Genomic DNA, 23425 nt, shown 5'->3' with positions numbered 1-23425 from the left:
ATGCAATCAAGAAGTTGCTACCAATACAGCAGGCAGTGACACGTATTAAAATACTTCAGTACTTTGTGCTCAATCCATCACTTAATTTCCTCGCGGCTGCAACCCCTCACCACGGGATCTGTGATCCCTGTTGCTTCCTACCACAAGCTGAAGCTCGTGCATTTCGGAAAGCATTAGCAAAAATGAGTCCACTACTTCCAAAAACAAGTGAGGAGGGAAAAAAAGTTGTTCACAAACACTGGTGTTTCGGGGTTGACCTGGTTTTGGCTCAGACTCAGCGGTTCCAGCACTCGAGCCATGGAGTGAGCCTGGAGTCAAGAGAGGTGCCAATTCCAGAAAAATTAATCCAAACTGGGTCCAATTGTTCACGGCTGAAAACACGCACCTGCACACACTGGCTTTCACAGGAACATGGACTCCTGGGTCGCACCACGAAGCGACGGTCCCAGCCAATTACTCACATAATTCTTGCCATGTGCGGGTCACGCTGGGTAGCAGCTTTGCCCCAGTCCTCCTGTTCCCAAACCGGCCTTCCTCATCCAACGGTGAGAAACCTAATTCCACCCTAAATTTATTCATGACCAGTTTTAATCCATTTGTTCCTGTGCCAACATTGTACTTTGGCTTACACGGCCCTCCCTCCCCGCTGTTTGCTCTCCCGATGTATTTGCAGAGTGCTACCAATCCCTCTAAGCTTTCCTTCGCCAGGCTGAACAAGCCAAGGTTTTTACCAGGCAAATGCAGAATAAATGTCGAACCTTTTTCTTCAATAGCTACCGAAGTTAATGTAAGAGCATCAGTAGATTACACAGCTCTTATTAAGGCTGATAAGCCTAGAGGGTGCATGTTTCTACACTGACTCTGTAGGTAGGCAGGACATCTCCACGTGGCACCTACCGCGGCACGTCCGCATATCCTTCACCGTTTCTAGTAAAACAAGCTCTGGGCATACTGACACCTCTTCCCCATACCTCTTCCGGACTGAGTTAATCTTCCCAAATGTCTCAAATTATCTCAGATTAATCTCACAGCACGCTGGCTGGTGTTAATATTTTCCTTTGTAGGTTAGAAGGAGCGAACGAATCACAGGATCACATCTTTGGGTGCGTTATCGGGTCATTCGCTTACAGCCACGGGCAATGAAGTCGCACGTCTAAGGGCTTCTCCATCCCTGCTGTTCCCTGTTAATGAGATCACTCTTCATACACAAATGCAGATGACTATCCAGTCAATGCCTAAGTGTCCTGAAGTCTGTATTATTTCCTTTAATCTCTATTACTGCAGAAATTCTACTTATGAATACCAATGGTGACTTCACTGCTTCATGCCAGGAGCCAATTTCATTAGTGTGTACTTACTCTGTGTGCCCATGTCAGTAATAAAAATACTAAAAGAAATCTGCCCCAAGGCTAGTGACCCTAGTCCCGTCCAACCCTTTTTACCCGTCGCACTGCTGTTTCTCCATTAGCTCCTCTTGCCCACCCTCATTTCTCATTTGACCTTTTTCAGATGAATGAGCATTTTTCCAAGAAGCACCACAAAGTAGAGCTGAAATAAATAACCAAATGCAGTTAAGATCCTGTTTTTAGACTTTTCTGAGTGTCCCTACCTCAGCCAGACCTGACTCAAAGAGGTGCTAATGTAAGTGTACAACACAGAAAAAGGTGAGACCTAGAACAGGTAGAGTTGGGCGAGATGATTTGTCCGAAGACTGGACATATAACCCAGGTCCCCATAAACCTACAAGACAGCAACCCATACTGCTCTCCCAACTGACATTCAACATTTAAAGAACGTCCTTTTTCTTTTTTTTTTTGTTAGTTTAATGCTCATGAAACCTTGAAGCACAGTGATATTTTGCTTTGTTTCTTCACAACATGGATCTTGGTCACCAAGGTGTTTTGCTTCTCAGCTCTCTACCTCCAGCTCTCTCCCGTGCTTCCTACAACCATCACAGATCTTGTGTTATTTCTGCCACGCATCAGTAGATGTATTTCGATTTAATACGTCAGGCAGGGGAATTAAGAGTTGCATATCCACAGTACCCGCTCTATGTTCATCAATTCTTGAGCCAAACTAAATATAAAAAATAAGTAGATACATACATTTATGAAAGTATATATAAATAAGAAGCCAACTATAACAACCCATTCAATCTGAAATTTCAGGAAATTAAATTAATGAAAAGCTAATGGCAGGTTCACAGCCCAGTCATTAAGGCTCTTAAATTGCATTTTGCCTGTGCCAGAATACTGATGCAGCCTCAGAGACTCCCAGGTAGCTCAGCAGGTGTCCGTTCATCATCGTTATTATTATGGCACCTATCAGCTCTAGCCAGGGTCAGGCCCTCGCCGTACTCAGCACAATACAACAAAATGAAGTGGCAGCATATTGCAGAGCACATCTCAGAATGACGGACCTAGAATTATTTCAAATGGACAAAATTGGCTGATTTTGATGGAATTAGGACGCTAGAGTGGATACAGTAATTTGAACAGTGTGTTTTAAGGGCTCTCATTTTAACAAAGCTGCCTAAAAATACACGCACACACTTTTATATACACCTTTGTGCAAATTGTCAATATATACATCCAACATTTTAGCCAACAAAGACCATAATGAATAGTTTCTCATCTGCTCAGAGACAATGAGCCTACTTTCCTTCTTCTAATTTAACTATATTACATTCCCCCATGTACTTTGTATTTTTACAGCGGTACGTATGCTGTAAACTGGGGATACCACTATTATGTCACGATTCTCATGATATTTGGTGGTTTTTTTCTTAAGAATTTTCTTAAAGATATTATTTAACTAAAATTAAAACAAAAAAGCTTCATAAGGTGCAGAGGAAACCCTTGAAAATGCAAAGCCTGAGATCTCAGGAATACAGGAGGCAAACAGGAGAAATCTTCCACAAAATCTCTTTTTCCCTTTTTTTTTTTTTTTTTTTTAATCTCAGGATACTGAATACCTAATTGACAATTTTGAAAGCTTAGATTTAACAATTCTTCTCGTGATTCCGAAATGAGTAGTTGTCATGTGCTCTTTACAATGATGGACACGGATAGTTCTACACGTCACCCAGCATCCTAGGACCACCCTCTCTGTCCTCTCCACGTGCAGCCAGGCCCTGACGCTGCCACTAGATCTGCAGGAGGTGGCCACAGCACTCAGGCAGGCACAGGGGCACAATATATCTTTTCTCCTGTGCAGGTCTTTTATGCAGGCAATGACAAGGGAAAACATGCTTTTTAAAGCAAAATAATTGTAAACCCACAAAATTTGGCAGAAAAAATTCAAAGGAGGCGTTGTACCAGAAACTTATTTTCTGTAAACTAAATATAAAATTGACTCCATCAACTTGAAATTCTCACTTTCTGTTAAATTTCATAAAATTATTATAAGCTAGGAGTTGGGAAAGTTCCACAATTTACCGTCAACTACAGCAAGCTGCTTCTGAAAATAAATCCCCGACTACACTGTGTATGGGATAACAGAAGTAAGAAGCTGCGATGTGTTCATGAATCATGGCTTGAGTTTTTCAAAATCAGTAATTAGCAGAACACAGTGACCCAACAACTATTTTTAGTGCTGTGTATTCAAAAAGTAATTTACGTGTAGATATTATTAGATGCACATTTAATTTCAAACCACAATTACACGAAGTTTTAATTACTAAATATTAAGATACATTTTAGCATATGGTTTATGATTAGCATTTGTAATTCAAGCTATAAACAATACAACTAATTACATTTATTGGTGGAACTTTACTTCCCACACATGTTCAATCACTTTCAATTATTCCCCTAGTAATCTATGACCCAGCAAGGTACAGAAATTGTGTGCCTACGTTGCAGTAACTGGGTAACAGTTTCTGTGCATTCAAGCGTGATATTACAGACTCACCCTGTTTTTCTTAACATCTCACAATCACAGACACGCAAAAATGTAGATTAAAAAGCTGCAAAGACCAATAAAAATGTTAGATGCTGTGGCATGTATTTGAAAATTGCAGCCAAGTTTTACTGGTTTGTTTAATGAAGGGCTTCCAAACCATAGCCTGATTTTTATGGTGAGATGAAATCTGGAATGAAGACCCGGTTTGGCCACCAAAGGTTTGTAAGCAAAGACGCTCCCCCTTTTATACCAACTTCAGATGTGACAGTCCTATTTGCTCACTTTTCACTTTGAGTTTCCCACCACAATGCATGCCCGCACCCCAGCACTGGATTTCAGGAACCTGCAGAGCACCTGGATGTGTCCTGCCCCTGCAAAGCCCAACACTTCCCCACGCCGCTCCGGGGGAGCAGCAGCTCTTCCCACGTGATGGTACGAACGACCACGAATCAGTTGCCACTTAATATCAGGTTTCGTCGGGTTTCTCTGCCTAACCCCAGAGCGTCAGGTTTCCATCGAGAGCCTGGCACCCTGACAAAGGGATGAGCTGAGGATCTCTGTGACTGAGACGGTCGCGAACGATCAGGAGAGACCTCTCAGCACCGAACATGTGAAGTGAATTTAAAAGAGATTCATTGAAAACGCAAATGTTTTTGGACTTTTCTGCTTGTTTTCTTGCTCCCTGCAGGCACAATAAAGTGCAGAGGGCCCAGAAACCTTCACTCCAAATTAAAGCCACATGCTTCACACTGCTCTCCTGTAAGGGGCACGGACGCAGAAGGAGCAGCTGTGCAACAGGTCTCCATAACTATTGTAACCTACAATTTTATGAATCAGTTGACCCAAAATTCTTGCACAGCAAGTGTAGAGGTGGCACAGTTTCTATATGGGGTAGCTGCTCTATCTCCCTCATCATCTCCCCCACACAAAGCAGGAAAGAAAGTGAAGTGATCGAATATGTATTTGTCATAAGACAGTAATTGCCCATCAGCTTCTCCATTTCTTTCTTTTTTTTGAGCTGTTTGCAATTACTAAGTGCCATATGGATATAAAGTTGAAGAGAAAGGAGATCATAACAAAGTAAAATCTTACAAATTAATATTGTGATAGAATAGTTCAGGCTTTACTCCAATGATATCTGCTTCAGTGTATGCATTATTTAATTAAACTGCTTCAGTGGAGCTCAGATATCAAACTACCTCTACCAAAACCAGGTGTTAATATGCTTTGATTTAAAAAAAAAAAACAATCGGGCTATTTTAAATATACTTCTCAGGTCTAGTTTTGCATGACAGATATGTGATGTGCCAATGGTTATATATTATATTCTTCCTCTCAGGCATGCATCTCCTGCAGAGACAGCAGACTACAGAAGCTGACCCTTACTGAGACCATCTTGTCTCTCTGACAAAGCTCCTTTTTAACTTCTTACTTACTGGTCGCTTCCTGCGATGGATAAAAACTTTAGCTCAGCTTGTGATAATTTCACAGGCCCTGAGCACCCTGACCCTGGAAGCCCCAAGGTCAGAAGTCAAGTCTTGTTCTGAAACATCTGTGTGCTTCATATTAAAGTAGAACAAAAGTGAAGAAATATCCACCAGTGTGACAAGAGAAACAGGCAAAATGGGAATGACACGTTGGTCATCTGTTACCCATGCCACCTCAAGTCATTGACTGAAATGTGATGGAAAAACTCTCCAAGACTCCTTCGAATAAGCACTTTGTTTAGGAAACACTGAGAAAGGTCTCCAGTCGATTTTTATTCCCACCCTGTGCTAAGTGTATGTATCTGTAGGCGTCCGGCCACCCAAACAACGAGGCTTTACAAAACCTACAGAAATTCTGCTAATGCTTCACGTCAGACAGAGAAGGCACACCAGAATAACCTGGGCTGAAACACAGGGCAGATGAAAGCCAAGGCAGAAGAGATGCTCCCTACCCTTCACTGCATCCAAGGAGCAACGGGCGCACACAACACAACTCGTTTCTTGCCCAAAGTTGTGGCTATAGAAGGCATTATTCATCTTCACTAATTTGGTCTCTTAAAAATTTTGTTTTGAGAATACTTATTGACCTGGTAATAAAATACCTGTGGAAAATGATCAGCTGAAGTGTTTTCAAGTCTCAAATCTGTACATGTTGTCTGTATTTTAAAAATACTCTTCCAGAAGCACAGGGAAAATCAAAATGGCCTTAATTTCTACAAACAAAGAGGATAAACAAAAATCTTAAGTTCTTAAAAATAATACAAGTGGTCCTGCTCTGGATTCTTCTTGCTGCTTAGAGCAGCCCATGATTAAAAACAAAACACTCATGCATGTTTTTTCTTAACTAAGGCATTCATCTTACGTTCAGGCAGGAACCACTTGTACTAACTTTCAGTTAGACTAAACTAATGTGTTATAGACAAAAGATGTACTGATTCCCATGTCTATAAAAACAACGGCAATGTTCTGCAATTTACGTTTCCACAATAAACAGGACTTTTTTTTTTTTTTTTTTTTCCCCCAGTTTTCAATAAAACATGTCCTGATTACACCAGCATTTCACAATTAAGTGAGGAGACTATAGCTACACTCAAAGAATGGTATGTAAGTTCGACAGGAAACTTTGTATACCTGCTGGGGTCAAAAAATTTGCCTTTAAAGGGTGAAAGACTGACAAACTGGCTGTTCTGTGGTCCCAGCATCAGGGATTGGGCTGCTTTACACCGAGCAGAGTCCTCCCCAGCTTGCGTCACTGCAGGGTGCATCCAGAGCCTAATAAATGGCAAAAAAGTCTTCCCAGAAGCTTCTGCAGGCCTTTTCGGAAAAACTGCAGAATTGGGTAAAACCCCCAAATTTCCCCTCATGTTCAGTTCCGATCTATATACAAAAACGTGCATTTGTTAATGTGACTTTGCTTTAAAACTGTTCTTGTACGTCCTCAGTCTTCACCTCCTCCAGTCTTTCTGCCCCAGAGCAGAAACTCACTGAGTGCTGCCTTTCAGTACACAGCCTGGACAAGGAGGATCCAATGCATTTTGTTCTCCCACAGTCTTTCAGGTTCGTGCACACTTGGGGCCTTATTGTCTAACAGAGAAAAATGCAGTGACCTTCCAGCTGCAAAGAAATCCTCCCAGACCTGCATCTGACCATTGGTTCAAAGTTGTTCCTAAGCGGCTGCTTTCAAGAAGGTGGTCGCAAAGAATTTAGAAAATCTGTGAAAGACTTCAGGAAAGAAGGCAACGGAGAAGTCACACTTACCAACTCTACAAAGGCAAGTCCACCGTAACTGTGAGCAACAAAAAACACATTCTCTGCAGCTGACTGGGAGATAAAATGGTCCCAAACATAAATTGCGTGTTCTTCGGGAGATCCATTATCCTGCAGAAAGAAATTACGTTTGTGACAATTACCTTTTAAAAACTGGCAATTCTGTCTAAAAGCAACGTGTTCCTATATGTTAAAATGTTTTCTTAAAACAAACCTCAAATGAATATACTCTAGTGTCAGGAAAAGAACAGATTCATTTGACTAAATAAAAGAAATTTAAGATTGCAATTTAAAGGCAGTAAAACTGTTGCTTTATTGTGGCTTATTTTAATAAATACAACAAAAATTATGCATCTGCAAAATTTTGTCTAAATACCATGATGGCAATTCAGCTAAACAGAGGCATTCAAAGAAATTATGAGCCACTGCTCTGATTTTCATTCTTTTGACAACTCTTTGTCAAATGTTTGTTCACTGATGGTTTGTTTAAAGTAGTTAAGCCTTTAGTCTGATAAAACAAATAAAAACAAGCAGGAACAATATAGATATAATTTCAGTCTTTACAATTTTTTCATATTATGGGCCAATGGAAATCTGCCAAAGATTAAAATTATGGTATTTGCCACTAATCTTTTAAATGCTATTTTTTGCAACTGCAGACTAAGAGATACAGCACAGATAAAACACCTCTTAACTGCTTACACACCAGCCATTACCTTGGAGTCTCTGGTAGGTAGGGGAGTGCTTTTTCCTATTATTGAACAAGAATTTGTGAATGTTAGTCAGTGTAAGAGTGACTGGAGGCACTGGAGCGATTTACACCGATTTTAGTGCGCTCTCCTCGAACATCAGGGTGTGCGCTCCCACCTCTACCTTAGAGGCTCTCGGGAAGCCCTGTACCCATCTATATTTAACTCATTTCTCAAGTTGCCCGTGTCGTAACTACAAATCTGCCTAGTCTCAGGTGACAGTAAGATGCTCTGCTAGCTCCCCTGCCCCACCAGGATTTCACACCTCTAGCACAATGCTGCAGGTGCTTTCCAGGCTCTTTTGTGCCAGAAAGAGCTGATCAGTCAAGGTCATGTCATTTCCTAAAATATTAATCCCTTTCCCCTTTGCTCTGCTACAGCAACAAACTTCATACCCCTAGGTGACTCAGACGCAGACCACAAAACCCTTATTTCCTTGGGGAAGATAAAGCACAAACCAGCAAAAACCACTGGCAATCAGAAGATGCTAATTACATAGTGTGAATTACTGCAACTTTACCAAGAACACTGAAGTGATTTAGGTCTTAGTCCCATTCTGCAAACTCAGTTTTGGGAATTTAAACTCTTACGAGTGTCTAAAATCAATGGGAAGACAGACAACTAAATAACGTGGTGGATTTAGGCTTTTACTTCTATTTTCGTGCCCGGCTTCTGAAAAAAGAGCGAGATGGCTACAAATCTTTATGGATCTGGACCCAAAGCTTTTAAAACAATTATGTGCTTTTAAAATTTTTTTTCTCTAAAGGCAGCAGCGATTAAAACTTATTTATCAAATTTGCCAAAAAGCACTGAAGTGCTCTGAAGTATTCTTCTTAATCCCGGACAGATTCTGCTCTTGATTGACTATGACAGAACATAGTTTTAACTAATTATGTATCAACTATTGTAAACCACCCCAGCATGAGAAAAGGCTTATTTTCTTTCAACCCTGTTTTGAAATCTGATTGTAGAGATAGGTAAAGGAGGTAAAGACTACTCCCTTTGTGAGGAAAAGAGGGAAGTTTTTCAAATGAAATTTCATAAAGAAAATACAATTGACAGACCAATTATTAACATAAAGCTGAAGGACAACTTGAATTGGAGTTTCCTATGGAAAAGTGATGTACTCTAATGATGATACGTATGGAAAACACACACTGAAACACTATGAGAGTTTTTAAATGACTGGTTTATCTAAAAATCTTATTTTAATTAAATATGCAGGAAATATTTGGTTTTAAATAATAATGTTACCGTTAGTTCTCTTAACAGCAATTTTGGCAGATTTTTTTTGCTTTAACATTCTGGTTAAAAGGAAGAGGTCATTTCTCGTTAATAGTGCATTTTCAGGTATTTTGTATTTATTATTCTACACGCTGCTGGGAAAGGCAGACATTTTTAGGGTTTCCAGAAGACTAAGAGAGCAGCAAGAAGCTTCTTGCTTCAGAAACTCAGCCCGAAAAAGCTTCCACCAATTAAAGCATAACCAGTGGTCTAGTAAACCAAATCATTAACTGCACAGCTTCACAGTCCAGTACAAAGACTCTATAGGATATTACTAAAGCAAAAAGAAATGAGCTAGAATGAGTTAGCTATAGACTGTAACCAGAGTTTCCTTTGTTACTGGTGAAAAAAAGCCATAAAATGTCAGGATAAACTGTGTTGCTGTACATACTCTGCTAAACCCTAAACAAGGTAAGAGAAGCACGTATGTGTGAGAAGGAGTTTGGAGGAGTCGTGTATGTTTAGAAGAAAAGCTCTTTTCTTCGGAGCATCTGCTTATTCTTTCCCCTTGTAACAAGCCCATGTTTTAAACAACTCAGAGGGAGAATAAACCAGCGCCGTGTCTGTGCAGGAAACATCTGGCTGCGGGAGCGGGCACCGCCGACTGCAGGGTACGGCCGGACTCCTCCGGGTTTTGGACTGTGCTGGGTCCGTTGGGATTAACCTCCTCTGCCTGGCCTGGGTTAAATGATGAGGCTGGATGCTGCGGTTTTGATTTGAAAGGTGACAGTTTCAGGCAGTTGTTGCTTTCCTTCTTTTCACTGCAGCTAAACAGAATATGCACTTAGATACCACCTTGTTAAATTAACTGATAAAGTGCGGGCCTCTTGGTCATGCTTTACATAATTATCTATATGACTGTAGAAAAAGGAATGGAGAAATCATGGTAGGTGCCTCAGAAGGCAGCTGAGGCTGAACGCATTCTCATTTGTGAAACAGACTGAGATGGAGACGTGCTGGGAAAGATGAACTTAAAATTTCCAGCTGCTGAAAGTTGGACATTTGTGACCTGTGATTCTGTGTCTAAGTAAGTGGTCTGATTCTTTGGAGGTGAGGAAGTCATAGCTGTGGGTCTCCATTCCTCCGAAAATCTCCCCGTCTAATATAAATATAATTAGAAATAAAAGAAAAAAAAATTTAGGAATGATGAAAAGGCCTCTGTGTGACACTTAACCAATGCAAAGTAATCCAAAACCAGGCAATTACCAGACTGCTGCAGATGAGGTACCTCCTGAGTGGAGTCCTGCACCCCAGCGCCTTGGTGCTCCGGTGGGGAATGGAGCTGATGCTCTGAGCACAGAAGGTTCAACCTTCGCCTCTGCTCCCATCATGCAAAATCCTACCTGCCTCCATTTTTAATGGAATGCCATGAGTAAGATTTACCCTCTCCTTCTCTAATAAATGAAAAGACATCCGTGCCTTTTCCCTAAAAACTACTGTATTTTAGTTCCTTTCAAAACCAGAGCAAATATACCTCGAGGCTTTGCCACCAGTGGGTACCAGCGCTACGGAGAGTATCAGATATTGAATGCCTGTCATACCTGCATGCAGCAAATCCCACCAAAGATTGCCTTGGAGATAAAGGTGGTTAAAATAATTTAACACAAGTATCGCCGAGGAATTTTAGGTTGCTGATGTTCTCTTTATTCCTTTTCCAAAATGGTATAGGAGGCACACACTTCTGGAACTTGCTATAAAGGGGGCATCCATAAAAGTAATACACAATACAGGTAGCCAGATATTAGGTTCTGATTAACAACAGGTGCATGGGGCTAATCAAAAAGATGCTCTTGCCACATGGACACACTCCTTTTGAATGAGAAATTATCACCAAGCGTTGGCAAATGGAATGACATTTTGTTTCATGTGGAAGAGATGAGTATTCACAATTACTGGTTTAAGAACAGATTACTTTTTCTAGTAATAAAAGGTTTTTTTCCCCCCCCCAGTATTTTTTTAAACACTGGCTCCTAACTATGTATTAAAAAAGCCTCACTTTTTAAACCAATATAAGGATTGCTCAAAAAATGATCATAAATGGTTAATATGGAGCTTTTTATCTTACTATCAAAAGCTTAATCAAATAATTTAATAGTACAGTCCATGAAAATAATATGACAATGACTAATAAATTCACGTTTCTCATATATATGAAGCCATTTAATATCCCAGGGCCAGAACCTCTCTTACAGCTGCTTGAAGCAGCAGCTTGTGGTACAGAAGAGGCTGGTGGCTGCCGACCTCCTCGGCCTCGACTCAAGTCCTGGCATGGGTTAGGGATGCCCTGGGCTGCTCCAGCCCAGACCAGCTGGGCTCGGTTTTGGGGGGGACCTTACACCGAGAGCGGTAGCCCACGACCACGTTGTTTCAGGGTCTGTGCAACGCTAACAGAAACACATTTGTATAAAACGCTGCTCCTTGTCTCTTTTCAAAAAGAGAGAAAACCAGTTCGCAGATTTAAAATTCTTTCTGTAATAGTTTTCAAGTCCCTGAAAACCCCAGATGACTGTGAGTAAATTCTCGGGCCATCCATTGTGCAAAAAAGTGGAGGAAGAGACCACAGATTCTGGTCTGTCATTTTTTCCGATATTGCTAGCGCTCGGAGTTGAAAGGTAGGTAACATTTTAACGGCTGGAGCCATTAGGAATACACAGATAAGCAGCGTGCACACCATGAATACGCTGTTACGTTCTGTTGCACTCAAAAAAACAGGTTGAATTTACTAATGTAATATCACAGTCATTAATTGTTAAATACCAAGCTGAAGTGATGCAGCAACCAAAGCCTTATCAACTATGCCAGATTCTAACACCTAGACATTGCAAGGTCTGCAGTTATGATGGACTACCTGAGTTGATAACACATGGAATTATCTAAACAACATTTGCATATTTGTGTAATTATTTCCTAAGGTTAATTAGCTCCTGTAAAGCAGCTTGCCCTTTGAGACTGCTTACTGTGACAGGTTCACATATTTCCTGTTTCAATGCCAAATTTTACTTTCTTTTTTTTTTTTAAACTAACCTGTTGCTGGAAAGTTACAGATGGGGCAAGAGCTGGAGGCCTTGAACTACTCCAGACTTCACTGGGGCAGAGCAGCTCAGATCCAGTCCTAAACTTCTAATTCATCAAAACCCAGAAAAATCAAATCAAGAAAATCAAGTTAATTTTAAGCTCCGGTGACAGCTCTCTCCTTTTACTTTGTTTTTTTTTTTTTTTTTTTTTTTTTAAATCAAGGAGTTGGAATCACATTTTTTTTTGCGACAAGTGAAAAGTGAAATGCATACAAATAGGGAAATATGCCATACAACTGAATAGCTTTTTAACAATTTACTTGAAGGTGGTTTCTATAATTACCGCTTATCACAGCAAAACAATTTCTCCTTCTAGCTCGATGAGCTACTGTAAACAAGTATGGTACATGTGTTAAATATGGGAGAACAGAACTGCACACTGGCTGGGAGGCAGGGAGATGGAGAAGGCTCAGGTCTCCTGTCTCCAGTCCCTCCCTGGAGATGTCAGATCCTTCCCCAGGACCTTGGCAGTTGTGTACGGCTCATCCCATGGACTTTGTCCATATCCATATGGAGATACGTACATGAAGATGGGTTGGGTCTTGCAGAACTCTTAAATAACTGGATTTTCAGGAAGGATGGTGATGGACTGCCTTTGACACTGGAAACAAGGCAAAAGGAGGCTGCAGAAGAGGGCAGATGAGGGTAACAACATCAAGATCATCTCCGTGGCAAAGCAGCCGTGACTGGGGGAGAAGACATGGGAGCAAAAGTGACGGTGGAGGCAAATTGACAACAAATTTTAAATCTGACACACACATCCGAAATTCAGTTTAGCTGATCCTGCTAGGAGCACTGGGAAGCAAGGACAATGGAGACTGAGCAGTGGGTCAAGGGAGTTATTTTAGTTGCTGTGCTCTGAGTTGAGTGAGAAAGAGCCAACTTGAGAGAAAACAATAGGGGAAGACATGAAATCATAGGCAACTGATGCTTTAGCCTTGAAAGTTTGAATGGAGGACACATTTCTTTCCTCCTTTATTCTACGGGCTCTGTATGCATTTTATTTGCATACTTTGTTGCATTAAAACAACAAAACCCAGCAGGATTTGATCAGAGGTGTAAATGGCAGAGCAGGTACATGGTCACCATGGTCTGCTGTAGCTCTGTGGAAACACACAGCATTGAATCCGCACGGGTTCAACACTAAAATAATGTAAATGCATCACTGGTGAGTGATGTTATTTTATTCAGCAACTGTGTTCCTATGCTTTCAGAAACAGTCACATTGTATTTTTCCTTACTTATGACCTTAGCAGGGATTAAACCAAGAGCCTTCGGATGTAAAAATGCCAGCCTCTTCCACTTATCTTGCAGGAATAATTGAGGAAATAAAAAGACTATATTATTTTTTTAAGAGCACTTTCTGAGATGGGGGCAAGAGATATACCCTGGCAGTAGGTAGCAGTTGCTTTCCAGACAGAAGGAGAGACTGGGTATCACAACAGCTAAGTCCAGGCATTTGTGGAGTGGCAGATATAAACAGCATAGCCGAGGTTATTATTTCGCACATGCCTTTGGAAAGCAATATGGGAAAGTGACTTAAGGTGGCATTTTTCATATTACGGATCTCAGTCTTATTCCCAGATCTATTTGAGGTGATTCTGTGTAATTTCTGGTGTCTTGTTTATTTGTGAAGTGGGCCAGCGGCGGAAGCATTCCCAGTATTGCTTATGAAGCCCTGGTAATATAGATGCTGTGTGTATACAGTCAGCAGCAGAAAGGAAGACCAGAAGTCTTACATATTGCAGTTAAATACACATCATATTAAGTTAGAGAGCAGTCCCATCTCCAAAACTCCTGACAATTTATCAGGAAAGCAGGCAATCTTGACAGATCTGCTAAATGAGTAAGTATTACATGAAACGTGCAATATCTGGCATATCTAATAGCCAAATAAAAGATATAAAACAAAAATGCATTTGGCAGACTGACACAATATTTAAATTGTCACCATCAGTGTAAAGGGCATGAAGGGCTGGCTTGGGAGGAAGTGGTGATACCCACGCTTTGCTACGGCACGACGGCTGAGATTAGGTTTAAAATGACAAGTTTTAGCTAATGCAAGACTGGCAGTGTCTAGCCAGTTTTTTTTACGTCCTGTGTTTTGGCTCCTCCCTGGGGCTCCTGTTCTCCCCAGCTCCCACCGCAATTACCATCCAAGACAAGTTCAGATCCTGTCCCACTTTTCCCACTTCAGATGCAAGCTGGGCTTTCCCTGGTGATGGTGGTCAGGAAATAAAATTCAGAGCTATGCTATATATATGTGGGAAGAGAGGGAGCTCAGATCCTAACCTCCCCCAGGGCAGCAGGAAGGGGTTACTTTTCCCCTTTATATACCACTTTATTGCACACATGAGAAAAAAACAAAGCAACTTGAAGCCAGAAAAGTTTTCCCAGCTAAGCCCTCGAATGGTACAATTCCCGACCAATAACCTAAAGCTACTGCTGAATTAAAAAAAAAACCCCTAAACCCACTCTCTTCTCCTGTTTCCAAAGTGCTTCAACCACCTCTGCTCGGTGAGGAACATGCTGACCCTGGAAAGCTAAACCCTCTTACCACCCTCTTGGCCACGGGACTTGCCTCCAAGCCCTCATTTATAATATTTCAACAGGCAAACAATGGCCTGAAACCACAGAGTGAAGTCGTCAGCGCCCACAGCTATTCTTCACAGAGGTGCCAGTGGTCTCAGCTGCATTAATGCATCGCTGACCTAATACTGTATTTCAGTTTTGGCAAATGTAGGTCTTTGCAGGAGGCCTTCAGAGCGCTGCCGTGTCAGGACCTCGCAGATGTTACAAGAATATATGAGCGTTTTTTTTTAAATCCTCGCATTACAGGTGAAATTTCTTAGATTTGCATCTGAACTGGAAAGTCGAGCACGCTGAGCTCGGCCGCAGATCTGTGCAACAACAAAGCAAGCAGCAAACGCTACCCGCGTGGTTCAATCCGCCGTGACTCCGTGCAGCAGAGGCTCAGCCCTGTCGCGTGGTGAATATTTCCTGCTGCGGGGTTGCTGTGTTCCAACGCCCTCCCTATTTCTTCAGCTTTTTGTTAGGAAATTCAAGGCGCTTTGTAACTTGAAGGGGGTTTGCTGTTTATAAAGTAAAACCCGGATCTCAGGCTAAATTAATTAAGTCTCAAAAGTTATTATAGCATCGTCTCCCTGGTTAAAGTATCTGCTTGTCAGCCAGGGTTAGACAACTTTGTCAGGCTGTTGTTCCAGTCTGGATTTTCCCGTTATTACTTCTGCTGGAGTCTGGCATGTCCTGTCATCACCACCCAACTGTCTTCTGGCAAAGTGCAGGAAGGGAGACCGAAAAGTAGAAAAATTCAGACAAAATCAAGCGTCTCAGCAGCTCTTAATTATCACCTCCAGCAAAAGCTTGGGGGTTGGTGGTTTAAACGCCTGTTTTTCTTTTTAGTGGCTAGTTGCTCCTTGAGCTGGAGAGTAAATAGTTAAAAGCCTTCCTTCAAAACAGATCTTCCCCCCGAATATCTGCAGTATCCTTTTTCGTTTATATTGTTCCCAAATTGACAGACGCAGTAGGAGTCACCTAAGCTAATTATTTTATCATTAAGACAAGAATGTAAATAAACACAAATATGACATTTCTTTTTTTGTCTGGGGACAAGAACATTGCTGACTCACTGAGAGGAAAGAGGTGCAGGAGAAGAGAATAGGAGGAAGGAGGGAAATGAACCAAAGGAAGTTTTACTTTAGAAAAAAAACCCCTAATTTCCCTTTTAGCTCTCTGACAGACTTTTGGATTTTTGCTTTTTTTTTGATATTTTTTTCCCCTATCCATATGACTCGCAGAGTTCCAGGCAAAGGAAGCCTGAGTTTGAGGCAGCGTCTTCTGGCAAAAAGCTTGGAAATCCTTCATGGGGAAACTCATCAGGCCGAAGGTGTCATAACAACTCCTCAGACTGCTCCTGTCTACACGGCCGTACCACGGCTACTGACAAATACCTGTGCAATTCACAGGAAAATCCCTGTGCTGTGATGCTCCAAGCATGGTATCTGCCAACCTCTGTGGGTGGACTTACATATCCTAATTTAAATAACAAATACACCTGTTTGGCCGAGGAGACTCCAATTGGTAAAAATACCCAAAGACTGGGGCAGTTGCATTTCAGTACAATACTACTGGTACATATCCCTGCATTTTACATGCATCTTTTTTATGTCTCATCGTACTTTTTTCTTTCCAAACTACTTAATCTCAGAGGTTGAGATTCTGCTCAAAACATATTTCTGCCTAATGTTAACGAACAACACCAAAGATGGCCTCTTGTGTGATCAAATTATGGGAAGAAAAGAGCATTTCTAAAACAAACCATCAGGTTGTATCTTCGCAGCTGTGTTCCTGACCAGCCATGTTTCTGGCAATTAATAGATTAATGGTGGGGGCAAGTAAATAAAAACGAACACAGCACTTTCACGAAAAGAACTATCTTTGCAAGACACAAAGAGAGATCATGCCAGCTGTTTAAGTATTGCGTGCATTTTTCAAAACACTAAATCCGATTTTTTTTGAAATGAATGCATCTGAAACATTCAAAAACTCCTAATGGAAGTCATGCAGAAGTGTTATTTTTCTATTTCCTAAAGTACTTAAAGACTATTTTACTTTCCAGTTCTTTCAATCTGTTTATATGTTGTAATGAGAAGCAGACCCTTTTTTTTTTTTTAACCATGCTATTGCAAGAAAAATAGCATTTTGGCCAAGAAAAATGCAGATTTCCCCACCACAGGAAACAATGAATCTAACAAACTTCAACACATTTAAGTAAAACAACAACTTTGTATTTTCATTAACAGCTATGGTTTCAGAACAAAGCTCAGCTGTAAAGTCTCTGTTACAGAGTTTATATCTCTTACACGAGTTAAACTAAATAGAACAGCTTCGCCCTGTATTTTTCTTCTTGACGTCTCTGTCTCTATTTATTACATACTCTCAAGAGCAGTTATTTAAGTGAAAGAAAGATTTAACAGGCTCAAAGCTATTTGATTTCTCCTAATAAAGAGAGCAAAGTGCTCAGTGCTTTAAGTAAACCGATATACTATTTATTTAACGTACAGTTATAAAGATTTGCTGAAGTGCCTTAATATGTAGCCTGCTATAATTAATTGTATTTGAAGTAACTGCCATTAGCTTATAAAATAATTATCCAAACAGATGACAAACACAATTTGAAATTCAGATTTGTGTTTTCTGCTGGTTCTTGTTTCAATAATCCGAAAAGTTGAATGTTGAGCTATTCAAGCCTTAATTCTGCTTCTCCGTTTTCCCGTCCAGACCCACCTCCGTTATTTTCGTTTTGCAATAATGTAAGCTAGGAAATGATCTTTCATCCTGATGAGTCACTGAACAACCTCAGGACTTGCTCGTTTTACCTCTGGCGTGAACCCTGTGACTCCCTCGTGCTGACCATTTCATTAAAGCAGGCTCCTCTCTGCTCAGACTAGCGAGGGCGTTGGCGTCGCGGCAGCGGTGCATCGCCGCCGCTGAAGATCATTAGACATTAGATCACTGGGAAATTTCTTCTAACGCAGTGTCATTTTTTAACAACTCAAAACATCCAACTATATAACAGACAGCTTGTCTGTATCTTAAATTAGCACAAATGCTAAAGCCATTAAATGTAATTCTCAGGATATTGGAACAAAAGGTTCAGAGAAAAAAAGAATTCTTATATACCATAAGATTATCAGGACTAGACTGTCACACTGTGACCTTGCTGGCGTCTAGCTAATCTGACAATATTTGGCAGAGCATTGTTTCAAATCAATAACTAATTAACAAAGTACAAAAGAAGTTGTACTGTTTTTGAGGCTCCTTGTTAAAAATGGCTTTTGGTTGCACATGGGCAGAAAGGTCGCTTTTATGACATCTTCGCGAGTCTTTCAACATCTTGCCACTGTCAGATTAAATTACTTTTAGCAATTAATTGTCATAAGTTAGAACAGAAGCACATTTGTTACAGCAGGTTGTCATAATGACATGGTGAGCAGTTGTTTTGATATGAATTTCTTCCACTGACCCTCTATCATATCTTAATTTTTTTGGTTGACCTAACTGGAAAATTGGGAGCAATCTTCTAACTCAGGCGGCACAGGCCAAACATTGGGGGTCTTATTGAGATTATAGACTGAACGGTAACGGAACACAAATTCCAGAGATAACTGAAAATCTTGGGAATAATATGTATCTTCCATAGAACATGTAACCTATGATGTCTATGCTGGTGGGTGGGATAAGAAAAATCAACCCTCAAAAAAACACATGGACGTAGCTTTTGTTACTGTTATAAATGCTCTTTGTTGCCATTTTAATCACTTATTAGCCAACTCCATTTGTTTGAAGTGTTCTAAAACAAGGACTAAGTCGATTCAACAACTGCAAACCGTTACTTGAATTTGGAGGCTTGGACCTTATTGTGTTTGAATTAAAAATAATTCTACTCTTTAAGCTCCTTTTGTTAAACTTCTCTGCATCATGATGCATGCGTATTGTCTGTCTTACAGATTAGTCCTCCAACGTTTCTCATCAAAGTTTGTATCAGTTTGCTATAAAACATTACATCAGGATGAAAACAGACAACAATCCTAACAAAAGCTCCTGTATTTACTTGATAAATGCTAAATCCCATTTCAGCTGTTTGCTGGGCTTTGCTATGCCACCAGAGCCTCTCTGAAAAAAAAAAATCCAGTTTGGTCATCAATGATGGTGCACAGCCGATAAAATTTATCTGGAAAAGATAGAAGTATTATTGATTGAGCACCTCCTCCTTAATATCTCAGTGCTTCTGTGAGGTTTATTACCTCTCGCTATTTGGGAGGGAAGAAATAACTTCAAGTGAGTGGCAAAAGCAAGATGCAGAGTGCATCCACGGGGGGAAGCCAGGAGTGTGCTTGTTAAGGTACGTAACAGAAGCGTTAATCAAGACCTTGAGGAAAAGAGTGTGAGGAAATAACATAACCCCTTGTATAGGGTGTGCGTGGCAAGGGGTTGGTAGCAGCGGAGCTGCAGGGGTGGCTTCTGGGAGAAGATACCAAAAGCTTCCACCATGTCGGATGGAGCCAGCTCCAGCCGGGGCCGAGATGGACCCGCCACTGGCCAAGACCCAGCCCATCAGCCACGGTGGCAGCGCCTCTGGGTAACGGGTCTGAGAAGGGGGAAAACTGAGCAGCAGCAGCAGGCGCAGAGAGGAGTGAGAAGAGGCGAGAGAAACCCCTGTGCAGACACCAGGGGCACGGAGGAAGGAGGGGGAGGAGGTGCGGCAGGCGCCCCAGCAGAGACTCCCCTGCAGCCCGTGGGGAAGACCACGGTGAGGCAGCTGTGCCCTGCACCCAGGGAGGCCCACGCCGGAGCAGATATGTCATGATGGAGCACAGGAAGAAAATGAGAAAGAAGGAGCGACAGTGTGTGATGAACTGACTGCAACCCCCTTTCCCCATCCCCCTGCACTGCTTGGGGGGAAGAGGGAGAGAAATTGGGAGTGAAGTTGAGCCCTGGAAGACAGGAGAGGGGAGGAGAAGGTGTTTGAAGACTTGGTTTTATTTCTCATCATGCTCCATTGTCAACTGGCGATAAATTCATTTCCCCAAGTCAAGTTTGTTTTGCCTGTGATGGTAACTGCTGGGTGACATCCCTCCTTATCTTAACCTGTGAGTTTTTTGTTGTATTTTCTCTCCCCTGCCCAGCTGACGAGGGCTGTGACAGAGCGGCTTTGGTGGGCACCTGATGGCCAGCCAAGGTCAGTCCACCACATTCCCATATTGCCATGAAATGTCCCAGCGCTTGGTGACAGGGAATGAAGTACGGATGAATGGGAAAAGAGAAGCAGGACTGACCCCTCCTGCACCTGGAGAAGAAAGAGACTGTGCAGAAGAATGGACCTGGGCAACTACAGGATCTGTCCTTAATGGTGGCAGCAGAAAAGCTGTAACCCCAAGAGCGGTCTGGGTAAGTTGGATGTCCTGTAGGAGCTGATTAATCAGATCTTCAGGCTAACTGAGACTTTGGAAGAGCTCTGATAGCTCTTATGGTTAACAACAGTTGAACGCTGTTTAACAACCCATGTTTAATATATTTTGCTATTTTTGTAGTTTAGCTCTGTGAGGGCAAATATTTCTGTACTAACATATTTTAAATCTTATATCTTGTTTAGTAATAAAGCTGACAATGATCGGTAAGAACTGATAGTTGCCAGGTACCAGATGTCCTGGAAATCCCCCAAACGGCAATCACATTCCCTGTGCCTGATATCCCAGTATGACGCCAGAATATCCAGAACCATCCCTCCACCAAGCAGCACGGATCAGTTTTGGAGGCGGCAACGCAGACGTCTGCATGAGCAGCCTTCTTCCAGCGAACATTCACAGAAAACTGGACAGGAGTATCTTAAACATTCGTGACCTTTTAAGAACATGAGCACAGGTTTAAGAGATGAAGAGAAACCAGGGGCCTGTCCAAGGGCGTCAAGGCAACCTGTAGCTAATGCACTGGCCTGCAGCTGAGATATAGATTCAGGTCTCACTTTGAAATTAACAGTGTAGACAAAAATCTTCTAAGAAGCGGTTGTGCACAGGCTTAATTAAACCGCTGTTTGCTAATGCTTTAATAAAGTTGCAGCCTTTTTAATTCTGCCATGTCTATCCTCTTCTAAGCACACACTTGGCAAATAATCAATTTGAATGTCACAGGGTATTTTTTCTCTTCCTGAATCTCAAGAACTGCTTTGTGGTACAAAATAAAAGTTTGTGGACTTAAATTAACAATGCAGACAAACCCCTTTTTTGCTGAAGAAACAACAAAGGAGAGGGAGTAGGAAGGACATGGACAGTACTTGTGTCCTTCCCATTATTAAAAAATGGGCATGTCAATAACATCTGGAGAATATCTGTGAAAAAACAACTGCTGTACTGCTCTAAGGTCCTTCAGCAAATTTAAGCAGGTGACCTCGTTTGGAGAATTTCTTGATCTCTGAAGAAATCATAAATGTTATGCTCAACACACCTGTGTTAAAAATGCCAAGAAACACCATGCACGGCCTGTCTGGAAGGGCTTTTATCTTTCAAGGTGCGTTTCTGCAGCAGTACTTGTAGGAGACCACACGGTGTTAACCACACTAATAGCTACGTCGGCTTCCTGGTCTCAATCACCTGAGCCTGCTCTTTGGAAGTGGATGACCAACCACAACCTCAGTAGCATCAAATGTTTGAGATGGGGAAATTATCCTCTCTACAATGTCCACAAAGCCTGCCCATAACTTAAATACTTCTTTGAGGACTGAGGTGAAATTTAGTGATGTAGAACCACTGACCCACATCAGCTGGAGAGCACCTCTGCAGGTGACCCAGTCCAACACCATGCTCAAAGCAACGTCAGCCAGGCCTGCTCACAAGTGCCGTGCCTGATACATTCAATTAAAAGCAAAAAGAGTCAGCTCTGTAGTTCCATTGCCACAGAAGTGTGAAAACATATGTTGTGGAAGTTTCCCAAACCCTGAACCGCATGTGCTTGGGACAGAGTGACTCTGAACACACTCCAGAGAAGTCCTGCAGATGACTACCACCGCGGACACAAAACAATTTACATTATTTCCATGTCTTTCCATCTCTTTTCTTTCCAACTTTTGTTTGCTCTGTGGACCCCCAGCACAACTGAGGCAGTGGTCACCTTTTGCAACTGCAGTCTGTCTTTGCTGATTCTAGCAGACCTGAATTTTGCCTGGTCACTTTGGGTAGAAATAGGTGTTACTTCATGGTGCTGTTAGAAAATCATGTCATGGTTATTTACCACAACTGTAGCAGAATAACAGCAAGTATCTGGACTTCCACTCCAGTGATGATACTGTCCGGTGCCCGTCAGGATTAAAATCAATTTAACTATCAGCCCAACTCTATCAGTCAGTTGGGGTGGTTCAAAACAGAAAGGGAAAGGAAATGGTAAAAGAATCTAATGAACAAACTGCCAACAGCAGCAGAAAGGTATTTAAAAAAAGTGGACTCCATGATCAAATCAGATCCTGTTACTTTAAGACCTATCACAGCAATAACTCATTTGTCCACTTAAGGCAAAGCAGTCAGAGCCTTAAACAGCATGCAGTGTCTGAAAGCTTGACATATCTCAACGAGGAGGATTTCATACTCGGCCAAGGTCTTCACTGGTAAGGGATTTAAAAATAAGCAACAGCCATTAAACATAAGCCTACCCTTTTTTGGCAGCCAGTGCAAAGGACACATGATGAATAACATGATCCTGTCATCAAATGTGTTTGTTCATTTTTCAAACAACAGGAAAAGTGGAGTAGCCAGAGGCTCAGAGAGGTGTACTGCAAGGTGGAGTGTGTGAGGGCTGTGACTTATCAAAGGATAAGATCACAAAGTTAATTGGTGGACCCAGAAATCTTTCAGAACTACTTACGCAGCCTAAGCCTTGGTAAATTTCTTCATTACCTAATTCGCTAACTTCAAAAGAATTCCTCAGCAAACCAGATCCCTAAAAGAAATAAATATCTGTCTTCTTAACGTCTACATGCAATTAAGGCTTCTGTTTTCCCAGGTTATGAACAGAGTGGCTGTGACACAATTAAGCGATAATGTCAATTGCCCACTTCTCTAGGATATAGGCTGAACTTGCAAGATCCATGAAATCAGATTATTCAGTTACACAGCAGGTGGAAAAGATAGGAGACAGGAGTGAAAAACCATCCTGGAAGGAAACACCAGTCCGAAAGAACAAACACACTGCAGGTGCTTATGAAGTACCAGGCGTATTGTCTGAATTAACAACATTTTAAATTTCTTGCTGTACTGTATGACTGGATGTACCAATTAAATCTGTGATTTTGGTAAGAAGGAAGCTTTCCAGTTGTATGTATCCTATGCCTGCACACATCGTGTCAGAGCCCTGCAGCCTGCAGGACATTGAACGCACAAGAACACCTGTGGGTTGTGTGTGGTTTAGTGTAGGTAGTGCCTGCGTGTGTGTGTAAGGGGGAACTAGCCCGTGTAATTCACACTGCATTATAGGTGTAACGACTGACTCAAATTTAAGTGATACTAGGCAACGTGTAAGTTGTAAAGCAAGTCTTTTGGGACAAAGCAACTCTTCTGCTCACTCCCTAATTCAATAAGGACATGATAAAAGC

General features: G+C 41.6%; 1 protein-coding gene across 6 annotated transcripts in view; it reads right to left on the bottom strand.

Moving 5' to 3' along the window:
- Positions 1 to 23425, bottom strand: part of ARB2A (ARB2 cotranscriptional regulator A) — a 268507-nt gene that overhangs the window by 104778 nt on the left and 140304 nt on the right. For all 6 annotated transcript variants that reach the window (XM_074812896.1, XM_074812892.1, XM_074812897.1 and 3 more), the window contains one exon: positions 7149 to 7268. In XM_074812896.1, the coding sequence (XP_074668997.1) occupies positions 7149 to 7268 (120 nt within the window). The remainder of the gene's footprint in view (positions 1 to 7148; positions 7269 to 23425) is intronic.

The sequence above is a fragment of the Strix aluco genome, chromosome Z, assembly GCF_031877795.1.
Source record: "Strix aluco isolate bStrAlu1 chromosome Z, bStrAlu1.hap1, whole genome shotgun sequence".
In the NCBI taxonomy this organism is placed as follows: Eukaryota; Metazoa; Chordata; class Aves; order Strigiformes; family Strigidae; genus Strix; species Strix aluco.
Note: the sequence above shows the minus strand (reverse complement) of the source record. Positions and strands in the feature narration are given on the sequence as shown.